The 17,692-nt window shown below is 36.2% G+C and overlaps 2 protein-coding genes across 2 annotated transcripts; both read left to right on the top strand.

Moving 5' to 3' along the window:
- Positions 1–2,905: 2,905 nt before the first annotated feature.
- On the top strand, positions 2,906–3,559 carry LOC106309229. Its single transcript, XM_013746284.1, has one exon. The coding sequence runs from the start codon at positions 2,906–2,908 to the stop codon at positions 3,557–3,559; it is 654 nt and encodes a 217-aa protein (XP_013601738.1).
- Positions 3,560–8,255: 4,696 nt separating this feature from the next.
- LOC106310377 lies at positions 8,256–9,090 on the top strand. Its single transcript, XM_013747610.1, has one exon. It carries the CDS (start codon positions 8,382–8,384, stop codon positions 8,943–8,945), a length of 564 nt encoding a protein of 187 aa, XP_013603064.1. The 5' UTR covers positions 8,256–8,381; the 3' UTR covers positions 8,946–9,090.
- Positions 9,091–17,692: the final 8,602 nt, after the last annotated feature.

The following is a 17,692-nucleotide window of genomic DNA, read 5'->3' as shown; positions in this document are numbered from 1 at the left end:
GAAACCGGGGCAGGGGCCCCAATCTAATCTAATTTTTATGTCGACAGACATTTTTTGTTGGAATGTGCGCGGTCTAAATAAATATAACCACCACAGCGGATTAAGGAAATGGTTTAGGAGAAACTCTCCTCTTTTTGGCGGAATTCTTGAGACTCATGTAAAACAGCTCAAGAAGAATAAGTTTGTGTCAGAACTTTTTCCAGAATGGTATGCTGAAGATAACTACGATTTCTCTACACTTGGGAAAATTTGGCTTGTCTGGCATCCTTCTCTCTCAGTTAATATTATTTCTAAGTCGCTCCAGATGATCACTGCTGAGGTTACTTGGCCTTCTACTACCCAGTCTAAGCTGTTCATCTCTACTGTTTACGCTTCAAATGATCCTGCCGAGCGTGGTCTTCTCTTGTCGGAGATATCAGCCCTCTCTGCATCGCATGGAATGGACACGAAACCATGGTTGATGGTCAGGGACTTCAACCAAATCAGAGATCCCTTGGAGCACTCATTAATCCCTACTCTAAACATGGATAAGAGAATCAGAGACTTCAATCTTTGTCTCCTTGATGCTAACTTGGACGATCTGAACTTCAGGGGCACAACTTTTACATGGTGGAACAAGCGCAAGTCAGCGCCGCTAGCTAAGAAGCTGGATAGGAGCCTGGTCAATGATGATTGGTACTCACTATTCCCGTCCTCAGTGGCTTTTTTTGGTAGCCCAGACTTCTCGGACCACGCGGTCATCTCTATCACGCTAGACCCTGCCAGAATAAGGGCTAAGAAACCTTTTAGATTCTACAATTTCCTTACTCAAAACCCGGAGTTTCTTGTTACTATCGGCACCAGCTGGTTCTCTTTCAACGTTACTGGATCGGCAATGTACAGGGTCGCAAGGAAGCTGAAGCTCTTGAAAAATTTGATCAGCGAGTTCAGTAATCAGAACTACTCGGGAATAGAAAAAAAGACGGCTCTGGCTCACGAGAAACTTATCCAAGCGCAATCTGCTATGATATCCATCCCGTAAACAACTAATGCTTCCTTTGAGCTTCAGGCCTTACATGAATGGGAAGAGTTGTCTGCGGCTGAGACAGCCTTTTTCTTTCAGAGATCGAGCATCAGTTGGCTCTCTTGTGGGGATGGAAACTCTAGACTCTTTCATCGATATGCAGAATGCCGTCACGCCGTTAATCACATTCATTTCCTTATCGCCGACTCTGGGGAGCGCATTGAATCTCAAGCTGGTATTCAGGAGTTGTGTGTAAATTACTTTTCGGATCTTCTTGGCAGCCCAGTTTCGCAGCCGTTGTTTGTTCAAAGCGACTTGGACCTCCTATTTGATTTCAAATGCTCAGCTGAGCAGATATCAAGCTTTGGAAAACCATTCTCAGTGGAGAATATAAGGAATGCGTTCTTCTCTTTGCCTAAGAATAAATCTGGTTGCCCTGATGGTTACTCGGCGGAATTCTTTATTGCATCTTGGTCGATCGTTGGGGCTGAAGTTACGGAAGCTGTACTGGAATTCTTCCGTTCTGGCCGTCTCTTAAAGCAATGGAACTCAGCAAACCTGGTACTGATACCTAAGAAGCTCAACGCCTCCCTAACAACGGACTTTCGACCTATTTCATGCCTTAACACGGTATATAAAGTAATTTCCAAGCTCCTGGCATCTAGGCTCAAAGAGATTCTCCCGCTGCTGGTTTCTAAAGCACAATCAGCTTTCCTTCCCGGGCGTCTTTTAGCGGAGAATGTACTGCTCGCAACGGACCTGGTTAATGGCTACAACACTCAACCTGTCTCTCCTAGAGGCATGCTCAAGGTAGACTTAAGGAAAGCGTTCGACTGTGTTCGTTGGGACTTCATCATTGCTACTCTCCGGGCTATTGACATACCTGCGAGTTATATACGTCTCATCTCTGAGTGCTTATCAACGGCGTCCTTCTCGGTTTCGGTAAATGGAGTAACGGGTGGATTCTTTCAAAGCACTAAAGGAATCAGACAGGGCGATCCGCTCTCTCCGTATCTATTTGTGCTGGCCATGGAGGGTCTGTCTCGGCTTCTTTTGTCGCGATATGAAGTGGGCATTATTGGTTTTCATCCGAGAACAGAGCAATTCAAGATCTCACACCTAATGTTCGCTGATGATGTGATGGTCTTTTTTGACGGAATGAGTAAAAGCTTACATGGAATCACGGAATGCCTCGATGATTTCGCTTCCTGGTCTGGGCTACACATGAACAATACCAAAACAGAGCTTTTCACGGCAGGGCTGGACCAATCGGAATCCGCGGCTATAGCCAGCTACGGATTCCCTTATGGTCAATTCCCTATCAGATACTTCGGGCTCCCACTCATGAGCAGAAAGCTAAAAATCTCTGAGTACTCTCCTTTGATGATCAAGACCTCCAACAGGTTACAGTCATGGTCGGCAAAACTCTTATCATTCGCTGGGCGGTTGCAGCTTCTCAGGACTGTCATCTTCGGCATAGTCACCTTCTGGATCTCAGCTTTTATTCTCCCTAAAGGATGCATAAAGAGTATCGACGCCCTTTGTTCCAGATTCCTTTGGTCTGGAAATATCGACAAGAGAGGTCTGGCAAAAATTGCCTGGCGAACAGTTTGTCTGCCGACAGAGGAAGGAGGTCTTGGTCTTAGGAGTCTCTTAGTCTGGAACCAGGTCCTGTGTCTCAAGTTTATCTGGTTATTACTATCGAAAACTCCATCGCTATGGGCAGATTGGCATTGGAGTATTCATTTGAATGATAAATCTTTTTGGACCGTAAAAGCTTCTGCAACTGACTCCTGGGCCTGGAAGAAGCTTCTGGACCTCAGACCGTTGGCGCTTCAGTTCTGTAAAACCAGGCTCGGCAATGGAAGGTCCGCAAGCTTCTGGTTTGACGCTTGATCTCCCATGGGCCAGCTGATCGAGCACATAGGTCAGTCTGGTCCAAGATCGCTGAGAATAAGAAAGAATTCCGTGGTGGCGGACGCAATCAATGGATCCACTTGGAGACTCCCTCACCCAAGATCTCAAAAGGAAGTTGAACTTCATACTTACCTCACTACTATTATTTTGCCTTTACCTATGAATGTGAATGATGAGTATGAATGGATTGCTGGTGATTCTCAGTTGCGTATTTTCAGGTCTGCCACCACTTGGGAGGTGCTGAGACCGCGAGAGGATGTTAAAGACTGGGTGGACGTTGTCTGGTTCAAAGGATGCATTCCGAAGCACGCGTTCATTATGTGGGTTGCTAATTATGATAGACTGTCGACGAGGTCAAGACTGGTTGCTTGGGTAGTCCCTATCTCGCCTTTGTGTCCATTGTGCTCTACCTATGATGAAACAAGAGACCACCTGATGCTGCCCTGCAACTACAGCAGGGAAGTCTGGCGTGAGGTCCTCCACAGATGTCAACCTCCGTCAATAATGTTTACAACCTGGGCTGAGCTCCTATCTTGGATACGATCTTCACAATCAAAAAGGCTTACACTATTGAGGAAGTTGGCGGTGCAAACAGTCATCTTTCATCTGTGGAAGCAAAAGGAACAATTTGGTGCATAATCAGTCAACTATACCGGCTTCTACAGTGTTCTACGGTATTGACAAAGAGCTTCGAAACATCATTTCAGCGAGGAGAGTTAGAAAGAGATTCAGTGACCTCATGGTGATGTGGTTGAGATCGGTTCTCGTAGGTTATAAATTCAGTGCTCCATCTTGTATTTTGTTATTTTTTGCCAAGATGGTTCAAAAACTAAGATCATCTCTTGTAGAATCATTTATTCATCTGTATGATATTTACAATTTAGCAAAAAAAAAAAAAAAAAATTCTTGTGAAGGAGTTTAAGTGTTGTTCTGGTTCACGTATGTGCTTACGTGGATTTTAAGTAACCAGCCCATAACATAAAGCAGGGTGTGTTTCACGCGTCAACTATCTTAAAGCACGGTCTTTATCTCCGGGATTTGCCACCTCTCATGTGATTTATTAAACAGTGATCACCTATTTCTCGTTTAATTGAAAAAAATAAGTATTTACATGTAAATTATGTAAACCTCCCCGGTTTTCTGCTAGGGCTTGATTTAATTTAAACTTATACTAGATTTCATTTATTTTTATATAAATATTTTGTTTTCAATTCTAAATTGATATATATATTATAATATATATGTGTCTATCAATTTTTAAAACATAATAAGTTTACGGTATATTTTTTCATTAAATATATTGTTTCAAACTTTCACATGTATCTGTATATTCTCATATATATATTTTTAGATTATTATTTCATTATTAAAATCGTAAATATATATATAAAGATTAGTAAAATATTGTTTTATTGTCATATTCGAAGTTATTGTAACATTTCAAAAATTTAGAATTTTTTTTAAAAATTAAACTTTTCGCTTCATAGATTTATATTATCGAGTAAATAATTAAACATTTAGTTTTGTTTAATTTTTAAAATAAACTATACAGTTTAAAATTTGTTTTCATTGGTTTAAGGTGGTAAATATTAATCATTGTTAGATAATATGATTTTTGTTATTTAAAAAAAAATCTTTATAATTTTAAAAGTTAACATCAACAAATATTTAAATATTTAACATATAGAAGTATAGTATTACAACATTAAATTATATTTATTTAATTTATACTATCTATAAATCCAATGGATCATCTATTGTTTAAATCCAATTATGATAGCCCAATTAAAATTTCTGGTATGCCCAAAATTTAAATGATAAAATTAGAGATTAAATGTAATATGACTTTTTAAGAATAGATCCATTGGATCCATTTTTTAAAAATTCATACAAAAATCAAAGTTATGACATTTTTTAATATATAAGATATTTAAAATCTCCGCTTTAGCACGACTGATTCAAAGCGATGCCGTGATTATCTGTATTAGGCCTGAGCGTTTTTAACTCAACCCGAAGTACCGACATTAACCCGAACCAGAAAAACCGAATCCGAATCCGAACTGTTTTACAAAAATATCCGAATGGGACTTATGAGCTTACTACTTTGGACTTTGGTTATAACCCGAACCGAACCGAAATCCGAATTAGAACCCGAAGATATCCGAAATTAGTTAAATATGTTAATGTTTTTGTATATATTAAGGTGATTTAGATATTTTAGAGTATTCAAAATATTTTTGTAGTTTGTTTTATTTGTTATTTTTAATATTTTTAGTTAATTTAGATACTTTAACTAATTTTTAATTAGATTTGTAAATAATTTATATATTTTGAACTTTTTTGTCAATTTTCGAGGTTTTTAAAATCATTTTTTTATACTATTTTAAACATTGGTTAAATCAGATCCGAACCGAACCCGGAAGGAACCGAACCGAACCTGATCCGATAATTAGTAAAAGCCGAATGGTACTTATGAGCATAACACCGAAAATCCGAATCATCCGGACCGATACCGAACAGACGACCGAACGCTCAGGCCTATCTGTATATTCAAGACCATACATTCATAACGTAGTTTTGTTTGGCCCATTATGTGGTTTTACTTGATTCGATATCGAGCCCATTTTGTATGTTGGTTAATACATACTAGACCCTGAGCGCGGATATGAATTTTTAGTTTTTTATTATTTATTTTATTAAATGATGTATTTGTAATATTCGTTTATATTATATTCATTAAGTAAATATATTTTTTTGCATCTTAAACTATCTATTTTTTTACGAATGTGTGATATCATATAAAAATATATAAAAAAATGAGTATAGAGTTAATTAGATAATTTTAAAAATATAAATTTTTCTTTCGTGTGCGATATCATATAAATAATGATCCGCCCAGTTAACAAAAATCATGATTATTTTATGTGTACTTTTTTTTATTTTGACCATTTCCTTAAAACTATATTAAATTTTACATATTTTAATTAGAATATTTTTAATATCTTTACCTTTTTATTTAAAATGCAACTCAATATTTTCTTAACAATTTAACAAAATATTTAAAAATATTTTTAGAATTTGTTGGAAAAATATGAAAATTACATTTTAAATTAAAATTATCCTAAAATATGATAAGTTTTGATGTAAACGAAAACTCAAATTATGTCAAAAATAATTATATTCAATGATAATAATAATTTAAATTTATTATTTTTAAGAAAATCCATTTACAAAAATATTGTTTGAAAAAAATTCATTTATCTTTCTAATACAAAATAAAAATATTATAATTAAATAATAAAAAATATAAATAAAAACCATAAATTTAGCAAATGACAACTGAGTTATATTATGCTAAAATTTTCTTTCTAACAATTTATCAAATGACAAATGAGTTATGAGCAAATAATACCTTATAATTTTTAAAAACATAGTAATTCTTAAATATTTTTTGAATAAATAATTATTTTTAAATTTTATCAACTAAAAATAATATCCGTACAATTGTGTGAGTCAAATTCTAGTTTTATTGATGCATGTTATATATTAATGATGCATGTTTTAGGTAACATTTTAATGATGCACGTTTTTAAAAATCTCCATTATTAAAATTACGCACGTAAGGATAACTCATGAGTTTTTTGGGTTGATTAAATGACAGTATGTTCAAATTTATTTAAGGATATTTCATTAAGGTAACTGAAAAAGACAAACAATAAAATAAGCATATTTCTTTAATGTAACTGAAAAGACAAGTAATAAATTAGACAGTTTTATTCGTTTTAGGATATTTCATAAATGCAACTGAAAAAGATAAGCAAAAGAAAATAGAGTTTAATTAATGAAGTAAGAACATTTTCAAATGGGTACTAATCTTTTAATAATATAGATTAGGCGAGTTATGATAAACGTGCGATTCTGCCGATCCCGATATTGTATTATCTATTATCTAACACTGATCGAACGGCTCTTGCTCTCACACATCTTCCACTACTTCTACTTGACTCATCACATTCTCGAAGTGAAGTTAAATGTTAAGAAACACACAAAAAACTTGTAATATTGGCCATTACCCGTTAGGACCCATAAAAATTAATAATGACCCGCCAAGAAATTGTTGGTACGTAATTGAGTGCACCGAAAGGTAGCACTATTTTATTCACTTGTCTTTCCGCAACTTTATTTTCCTTTTTGTATCAAATAAGAAGACAAAATGTTATGTTGTTGTAGGGCTTGGATCCACATATTAAAAGAATCGGCTAGAGCCGAAACAATATGCAAGAGATATGCCCATTTTTTTGTCAATTAAAGAGAAGTTGGTCCATAGTTAACACGTGAACGTTCCATTTGTAAATACCATTTTCTATGGCTTCAGTTGAAAGTGAAATAGTAAAACCCCATTAAAACTTCATTACCCCTGTAACCCCTTATGGGTTTATTAAAAAAAAATTCTTTTTTTTGTCTGATTAAAACAAAACAAATTAATTAAAAGGTGAACCAACACGTGGCAGCCCGCGAACAGTGCAAAAATCCCATAAGGATCGATCGTTATTTTGTTGTTTCTGTCACCGGTTTTTATAATTTTCGGTGGAGTCTGCCACTAGTTTTGGTTAAGAAACCCCTTTAAATCTTGCGATAATCATGGCCTTAAAGTTATACTAAGAGTGTGACCGACAACTTTTGGAATAAATGAGAAAAATGATTAAGGTGAAAATGGAAAAGAATAAAAAAGTAAACAAAGGAAAAAAAAAAGAAAAAAAAAGTTATATCTATTAAAATCTAGCGCAATAACGTGGGTAAGATTTTTTTGTTTGAATAGTAACTAGAGTAAATGTAAAAAATGCAAGTTTACTTAATTGGCTATTTTATAGTGTAACTCGGAGTAACAAATTTTTCACTGATAGAAGATGCGCTAAATACACCATTAAATCAAAGCCTATAAAGATAAATCATTTTTTCTGTCTTTGTCGGCCTTTTTTTACCTTTTGACCTTCACGTGAGCATTATTAACCCTTATCACTACATTAAGTGGTTTCATACGTTTTTAAAGGGAAAATGGGTAAATGAATTATAAAATTATTGGTAATTGTTTTTCATATTTATAGTTTGTTTATATAACCTTTTCTCTCATTTTTTGTGCATTTTTCCAGTGATTCTATAAATAGACTATATGTATAAAAATGGAATATTATTAACCCTTATGATAATTTTAGGACAAAATCACAATGTAATCATACTAAATGCACAGGATCTTCGTTTCTTTTTTACCAGGAAAAGTAGTGGTGGACCATCCACAATTATTTTCTTTGACGTTGGAAAGTTTTATACTTCAACTTCATAAAGATTCTCAAAGAAAACCTTCATCTTAAACCCTTCTCCGTCTTGTGTATACTTCCCTCAGATTCCATACTTAAAATTGTACACACAATTATAACTAGTTATCATTCTAGTTTCTGTGACAATGGGTAATTGCGTATGCAAAGGCAGTGGTGGTTCAAGAAAGTTATACGATAAAGATGATTTATTAATTAGAGTTGTGACTCCAAACGGCGGCGTCATGGAGCTTCATCCTCCAATCTTCGCTGACTTTATAACCAACGAATTTCCCGGCCATGTCATCCATGACACCTTAAGCATCCGCCACTCATCTCCGCCGCTTTTACACGGAGAAGAGCTCTTTCCCGGTAACATATACTACCTCCTCCCTTTTTCTTCCTCCACAGCCTCAACAGTTCAACAACACTACACCGAATTAGCAACGCCGTACAGAATGTCTTTCGGGAAAACGCCGGTGAAGGCGGCTGCCAGTGGCGGCGGCGGAGGTAGTAGTGGGGTGTGGAAAGTGAGGCTTGTGATAAGTCCGGAGCAGTTGGCGGAAATTCTTGCGGAGGATGTGGAAACAGAAGCGTTTGTGGAAAGTGTGAGAACGGTGGCAAAGTGTGGTGGTCAGGGCGGCGGAGCTAACTGGAGAGCGAATTCAGACCAGTTAAGCATTACGAGTAGTTTCAAAGGCCAGTTAAGGTAAACTTTCGAATATGTGTAAACTAAAGTTTATGTAATTCTTGTATGTTAATTATCTTTTAATTTGTTTCATGGTTTTAGCATTTAAATGATGTTTATCACGTTCGTATTTGTTTGAAGAATTACCAGTTTATCAACGTAAAAATATTTGACACATATACGGCGTCTCACATGAAATAATTAATTTTATGAAATCCTTTAAATTATTAATTTTTCCTAATCAAATGCTAAAAGACTAAAGAGCAAAACAAAAGAGGAGAGAGAAAGAGAGACATATTGTCCACTTGGGTACTTAAGAACTTATTTTGGGCCGATACTGGGTTTGTAAAACTATACTGGAATGATTTATTAATTGTTTTTAGCATAATAAATTCTACTTAAAGCATGGTGCCAAGTGTAATTAATAATTTAGGATTCAGGGTAAAGTTATAAATCCTGCGTAAGTAAATAGTAATTTAGTAAACACACAACAAAATAACTGGTTCAGAGACTTGACCATGTAGCTCAAAAGGATTCGAGATTTTGATTTATTGAAGTTTAGCACAATCCTCTTTCTTTAAGTTTAGATGTATGTGGATCTTATAATTGCCTCTACGTTATCTCGAAATCACCAAATTAAACAGGATGTCTTTTGTCATTGTAAAGTTCTAATGCACTCTTAATGCATGTTATTGAAGTAGAACGATCATCAGAACAAAAGATGGTCCTTTAAATTTTTCAAAGCTAATTTAATTTATACTCGTTGATATCTCGCATTCATTAGTGTCTACGTCTTCTATGGTAAATTAAAAGTATATTTTAAGCAAGTGGAAAGAAAAAGAGTTGATATGTATGCATGATGGCGGACCCACTTGGACAAACTATGGGTTCAATTGACACCCCTAAAATTTGAAATAAATTGTAATTTTTTTTTTTTTTTGTTTTGATGACCGTGGGGTTCCCGAGCGGTAAGTCCAGACTAATCCCCACGAGGCCTTCCATCCGGGCACGCACGGTTATAGGCGGGAAGGTGGCCAAGGCGACTCGAACCCAGGGCGGGCACTCTAGCTGGAGTTCCATTACCACTAGACCAAGAGCTCTTGGTTGAAATAAATTGTATTTTGCTTAAAGATATCTTGATTTCTAAAAGAAAAATGGTGAAAAAACATGTTGAACCCATAAAATTTAAGATTAAATTTCTCTATGACCCCAGTTAGGAACGATTCTAGGTCCGCAATGCATGTATGCATGTTATATATATTAATTGAAAAGTTGGTAATGAAACTTAACATTTTTAACCAAAAAACATTTTATATATTAACATATATTTCTACAAAAAAATAGATTCCATCACTGGCTGCCTATGCTACTAGCCAGCTATGCATGTATTATATACTATAGTTAACGATGTTGATTACACAATTACCATATTTTAATTATTACAATGTTTAAATATGGTATACGTATCCACAATGTTTCCCTGTTTGAAAAGACAACACATGGTTCAGGTTTAAGATTTATAATTGATGATATTTAATTATCTAATAATGATCATCAAAAGGGATGTACCTTTCTCTCATGCATGCAAATTATTTAAATACTTTGATTCACTCGTCATGAGATACCAAAGAGTGGAAGAACACAAATATTAGACGACAAAGATTTTATTAAAAATCTAACACTGAATCGATTTCAGCTGTCCTACTGCGTCAACAACCAGGAAATTTGGAAGATGTTAACATTTTCTTACTAAAATATACCTTAAACTATCATAATAAAAGACATTAAATGTCGAAAATATCGATGTGAATACATATTTGATTTTCGTGATTTTTGCGATTAATTTCTCTTGGCCATCTTGCTAAGATAATTTTAATTAGATAATGTTTATAATATACTTCATAACAATATTAATGTGGATAATATAGAACGGTGCATTTTAGGTTTGAACTGGTTACGTGAATACTATAATTTTTTTTTTGAAAATAGCACATACGAAAATTTAGGGCTAATTGCTAATTAGGTTATAATCCTTATCTTCGTGTACTATCAAGGCTGCTATAATATGTATATAGCCGTATAGGGGTAGTAGTTCTGAAACTTTCTGACATTACAAAAAGGCGTGGTAAACGGTTAAACTAAATTGATGTAATTTACTTTATTAAGTGTGAGGTTTAGTTAAAGCCCATAAGACATATTCAATATTGGGCCGGCTTGCGTAAGTTACGCGTAGATAACATATGGGTTTAATCGTTGAAGCCCATTAGGTTAAGTGCTGACAATACAAAGAAAGAGAGATCACGACAAGAATCTCCAAGTTCAAGCTAAACCTCTAGGAGGCGGGAGCTTTCATGGCGTCTCTTGGAGAGATAGAGTAAGTTAGTGATAATTATGTAATTCTGGCTTAGTTCTTGGCCATGTACTTCTCTTGTATTCTCTTTATACTCTCTAGGGTTTGTATACCCAGGACAGAGAGAATAATGATCTTGTAAACCACATCGGAAGTGTTTTCCGATACTTCATAGTGGATGTTGTGGATCATGGATCCACCCAAGATGTAGCGCGCTGCGGCCGTGAACTGGGTGAACAATTTTTGAGTCATGAACAAGGATGAATCGAATGAATAGTGAAAGTGACATGAGTATTATGAGCTTGTATTCCGTAACAAGTGGGTATCATAAGCCCCACAAGTGGTATCAGAGCGTATGAATACTCCACATTAAGGTCGTCTAAGTGCTTTGATAGAAATGCGAATTGTTAGCTCTGAAACTCAGAACTCTTCATGGTTTTCACATCTGAATTTTTATTTATTTTGGAATTTTTGATTCCTAAAATGAGTTTCCTTATGTATTCCTAATGTCATATCACTACAAGAAAACAACGGTATTCTGACGGACATTCCGACGGAAAATGAAATCCTCGAAATTTCCCGAGGAATTTCCTCGGAATATTCCGGCGACATCTTCCTCGGAATATTCCGGCGACATCTTCCTCGGAATATTCCGGCGACATCTTCCTCGGAATATTCCGGCGACATCTTCCTCGGAATATTCCGGCGACATCTTCCTCGGAATATTCCGGCGACATCTTCCTCGGAATATTCCGGCGACATCTTCCTCGGAATATTCCGGCGACATCTTCCTCGGAATATTCCGGCGACATCTTCCTCGGAATATTCCGGCGACATCTTCCTCGGAATATTCCGGCGACATCTTCCTCGGAATATTCCGGCGACATCTTCCTCGGAATATTCCGGCGACATCTTCCTCGGAATATTCCGGCGACATCTTCCTCGGAATATTCCGGCGACATCTTCCTCGGAATATTCCGGCGACATCTTCCTCGGAATATTCCGGCGACATCTTCCTCGGAATATTCCGGCGACATCTTCCTCGGAATATTCCGGCGACATCTTCCTCGGAATATTCCGGCGACATCTTCCTCGGAATATTCCGGCGACATCTTCCTCGGAATATTCCGGCGACATCTTCCTCGGAATATTCCGGCGACATCTTCCTCGGAATATTCCGGCGACATCTTCCTCGGAATATTCCGGCGACATCTTCCTCGGAATATTCCGGCGACATCTTCCTCGGAATATTCCGGCGACATCTTCCTCGGAATATTCCGGCGACATCTTCCTCGGAATATTCCGGCGACATCTTCCTCGGAATATTCCGGCGACATCTTCCTCGGAATATTCCGGCGACATCTTCCTCGGAATATTCCGGCGACATCTTCCTCGGAATATTCCGGCGACATCTTCCTCGGAATATTCCGGCGACATCTTCCTCGGAATATTCCGGCGACATCTTCCTCGGAATATTCCGGCGACATCTTCCTCGGAATATTCCGGCGACATCTTCCTCGGAATATTCCGGCGACATCTTCCTCGGAATATTCCGGCGACATCTTCCTCGGAATATTCCGGCGACATCTTCCTCGGAATATTCCGGCGACATCTTCCTCGGAATATTCCGGCGACATCTTCCTCGGAATATTCCGGCGACATCTTCCTCGGAATATTCCGGCGACATCTTCCTCGGAATATTCCGGCGACATCTTCCTCGGAATATTCCGGCGACATCTTCCTCGGAATATTCCGGCGACATCTTCCTCGGAATATTCCGGCGACATCTTCCTCGGAATATTCCGGCGACATCTTCCTCGGAATATTCCGGCGACATCTTCCTCGGAATATTCCGGCGACATCTTCCTCGGAATATTCCGGCGACATCTTCCTCGGAATATTCCGGCGACATCTTCCTCGGAATATTCCGGCGACATCTTCCTCGGAATATTCCGGCGACATCTTCCTCGGAATATTCCGGCGACATCTTCCTCGGAATATTCCGGCGACATCTTCCTCGGAATATTCCGGCGACATCTTCCTCGGAATATTCCGGCGACATCTTCCTCGGAATATTCCGGCGACATCTTCCTCGGAATATTCCGGCGACATCTTCCTCGGAATATTCCGGCGACATCTTCCTCGGAATATTCCGGCGACATCTTCCTCGGAATATTCCGGCGACATCTTCCTCGGAATATTCCGGCGACATCTTCCTCGGAATATTCCGGCGACATCTTCCTCGGAATATTCCGGCGACATCTTCCTCGGAATATTCCGGCGACATCTTCCTCGGAATATTCCGGCGACATCTTCCTCGGAATATTCCGGCGACATCTTCCTCGGAATATTCCGGCGACATCTTCCTCGGAATATTCCGGCGACATCTTCCTCGGAATATTCCGGCGACATCTTCCTCGGAATATTCCGGCGACATCTTCCTCGGAATATTCCGGCGACATCTTCCTCGGAATATTCCGGCGACATCTTCCTCGGAATATTCCGGCGACATCTTCCTCGGAATATTCCGGCGACATCTTCCTCGGAATATTCCGGCGACATCTTCCTCGGAATATTCCGGCGACATCTTCCTCGGAATATTCCGGCGACATCTTCCTCGGAATATTCCGGCGACATCTTCCTCGGAATATTCCGGCGACATCTTCCTCGGAATATTCCGGCGACATCTTCCTCGGAATATTCCGGCGACATCTTCCTCGGAATATTCCGGCGACATCTTCCTCGGAATATTCCGGCGACATCTTCCTCGGAATATTCCGGCGACATCTTCCTCGGAATATTCCGGCGACATCTTCCTCGGAATATTCCGAGGAAATTCCGAGGAAATAGGGTTTCCTCGGAATTCCGTCGGAAATTTCCGAGGGATTTTCGAGGAAAGATGAATTTCCGAGGAGTTATTTACGAGGACTTTTTTCGTCGGTATGTCATCGGAATAGCTTTATTCCGACGACGTACCTACGATTTTTTCCCTCAGCATGCAGCTGTTTTCTAGTGTATATTTATCTTTGAATGGATTTATTTGTCTGTATCGCCTTTTGAGAACATCGTTCTAGAAAAATGCAAATTGTTTCAAGGTTCCACACGACCTTGATCACCTGGGTAATACGGCTACCTTATCAAACTAATATATACAAAAAGAAAGACCAAAAGAAACGAACGCATAAGAAAGTCACGTTCACCTCTGGTATAGCCATCCTTAAAAACAAATCGTTAGTTACAAGTACTTAAAACAAAAAGCTTTATCAATATAAAAATTAGAATTTGTAGATCCTAACAAGAATCAAAGCTGAACAGCATTTTCAAACACAAAGAATAAACTAATTAACATAGAAGCTGGACTTCCTATAACATTCACTGGCATATTCACACTAGTCATCTTCTTACCCACGATCAACTGACAGCAGTAAAGGAGCTAATTATTTTTTTCTCATCCCTCGAACAACATATAAGATTTGTCTTATTATTCAAACAACATCTAGATTCGACCAAGTTGCATAAGTTCAGAGATGTATAAGTCTACAGAAACAAGACGAGGAATTAGTTAATTTTCCTTCTTTTTCCGTTTGAGTCTCTCTAAGAGCAACATTATCGCTGACTCTTAAGAAGTTTTAAGAGATGTAGGGCCCACAAAAATTATAAAACTCATTCCTTCTTCCTCTTCTGCAAGAAGCGAGTCTGGTAGAGTTTTTGTACTGTTCGCGGACTCTACTGACACGTGGCAGTCCGCGATTGGTCCATTTTTAATTTTTTTGTTAAATCGAACAAAAAAAAATAAAAAATAAAACAAAAAAATTAGAACCCATGGTTCACTCCCCCCCCCCCCCCCGCTCTAATATACATTGCAATATAAAAACTTAAATTGAGAAAGTGACCCGAATATTGTAAAATAAAATATTGACTTTCACTTGTAACTTATAGTATCAGGTTATTAAACATTTTTACACGGCTATCGCATGTTAATAACGATTTGGGTTTACTCAGAAGTAATTAATAGTTCAAAACAAGCATAAAAGATGTTCGTTACCAACGAAAAAAAACGAGAAGAGGAAATTGTCTAGAGAGTTACATCGTAAATGAGTGTTTCAAGGAACACGTGCAAATAACTTTAGGCAACGGTAGGTCCTTAATATTATACATACACATTAGTGGAGACTTTAGAAGCATTATAACATGACAGATCGTACGTCCATTTCACATATTCTTCCCCCATGATTTCATATGATTTTCTCTAGCCCTATTGCTTTAATTTTCTACACTCTTTTGGAACTTCCTCTCATTATTTAGTCCTCCTAAAGAATTCAAGTTTCATTAACATTCCTTAACAAGACGTCGTCATTAGTTTATACCCTATGGTATTGTAATATGGCTAATTATGACTTAAAGATTTGTTTATGTATTCATGCTTATATTTCTTATTTATAATATACCAAAGATTGACATCAGATATGTACCAACAAATTACGTTTTGTTACAACATTCAAATATTACAAATCTTCTAACGTAAGTATTCTTATTAGATACACCTTTTGATTTTTTTTTTTTTGGTTTCTTTCATTGTCACTGTTAAAAATTGCATATGAACACTATATATTACGACGGTTTTGACCAGAAGTTTACATCTATCTAATATATTAATTTAGGGACATATTTTTATCTACTTACAAATAGTCTAGGTTGGTCCATTACATTTAACTATCTTTCCTATTATTTCTATCTATACCTAATTTAATTATTATTAAATATATACCCTAACCTAAAATTAAGGAACTAAATAACTAATCCATTTTTTAATAATGAATTGAATTTATGTTAACACTACTTTTAAGTAAATAATCAATTATATTTTATTTATTAATATAAAAGAATTATATATGCCTACTAATTCATATATACAGTTGTACTTTAATTCAAATGCAAAAAACAAATTTTTTAAAACCCTCATCAAATACATAATAATATATTTTTTTATACATAAAGTATTAAAATTAGATATATATATATATATAATGATATGTTGGAACATGTTATCATTGATATTTTTTATGAGTATAGTTTTACGGGTTATTCCAACACATATAAAATATTTATCAAATATAAAATTAATTGAACAAAACATAAAACATATTTAAAGTTATGGAACACATATGAAATATTTATCAAATATAAAATTAATTGAACAAAACATAAAACATACTTAAATTTATGCTTGAGCGTTCATGTACCCGTTGCGATACGAATTGGGGTTTTGGAATTTTGATTCTAATTTATTTCACATCTTAGGTCTCATTCTGTTAAATTTGTAAGTACAGAACAAGTTTAGATATAACACATAGGTTTTACTTCTAAATTGTATCACATCTAAAATCCATAAAGTAACAATATATTATTCCGATTTAGGTTATATGGGTTCGGATATATCCGAAGGTAAATCCAAAACTGAAAAGCAAAACGTAAGAAATAGGATTGAATATTTAAGGTACTCATTGAAGATTTAAATACTTATTTTTATATATAAGTTCAAAATAAATATAGAATTGAATATTTGAAGTAAATAGTTAAGTTTCATATATTTATATTTGCGATTGATTTAGAATTTTGGTCGGTTTTTGGAATTTTATTTTTTGGATTTTTTTGGTTTTTTTGGGTTTTCCGTTCGGGTTCTGATATTTGATGTACCACACTATAAGACCTATTATGGAATTTCTTATATTTCAGATTGGCTACTGATCACGTTTTTTGGTTTGAGTTTGATTGGACTTTGGGTTACAGATTTTATGTCCAGAACTATTTTAAATGAAGAAAAAATATGATTATATAAAAGAATTATAAAAAAATATCTCGCGCTTTAGCGGCAGATTAAAATCTAGTATAGTGTTACGGAATGAATCAGTATTATTATCACTGTCGAATTTATGTATACAGAATTTGTTTTGGCAGCAACTTTATATCTATTGATCTTAAATTGCTATCTTGACGTTGATTCAAAAGGTGAACTTTTCCAAAAGGGTCTAGACTTCATTTTGAAAAAAATATATTAAAGTTTAGTAATTTATATACTCATATGATATATATGATCACCATAACGTTTGAAAAAATTGACGATGTCGACAAAGAAAATGACGATAATACATCAATTAAGATTGCTTCCCATGCAAACTTTCTTCGTCTCCTAGAAAATAGTCATTTCACTACAAGAAAACACATACTTAGCGAGGAAAATTAACGAGGAAAAACAATCCTCGTAAATTTGCGTCGAGTTTACGACGAATTTACGTGAAAAACTAAAGTCATCGTTATTTCCTCGTAACGTAACGACAAAACTGTTTCGTTGTAAAGTGGATGTAATTTTACGAGTATTTTACGAGGAAAAACTATTTCCTCGTAAATACGACGTAAATTTT

The sequence above is a fragment of the Brassica oleracea genome, chromosome C8, assembly GCF_000695525.1.
Source record: "Brassica oleracea var. oleracea cultivar TO1000 chromosome C8, BOL, whole genome shotgun sequence".
In the NCBI taxonomy this organism is placed as follows: Eukaryota; Viridiplantae; Streptophyta; class Magnoliopsida; order Brassicales; family Brassicaceae; genus Brassica; species Brassica oleracea.
Note: the sequence above shows the minus strand (reverse complement) of the source record. Positions and strands in the feature narration are given on the sequence as shown.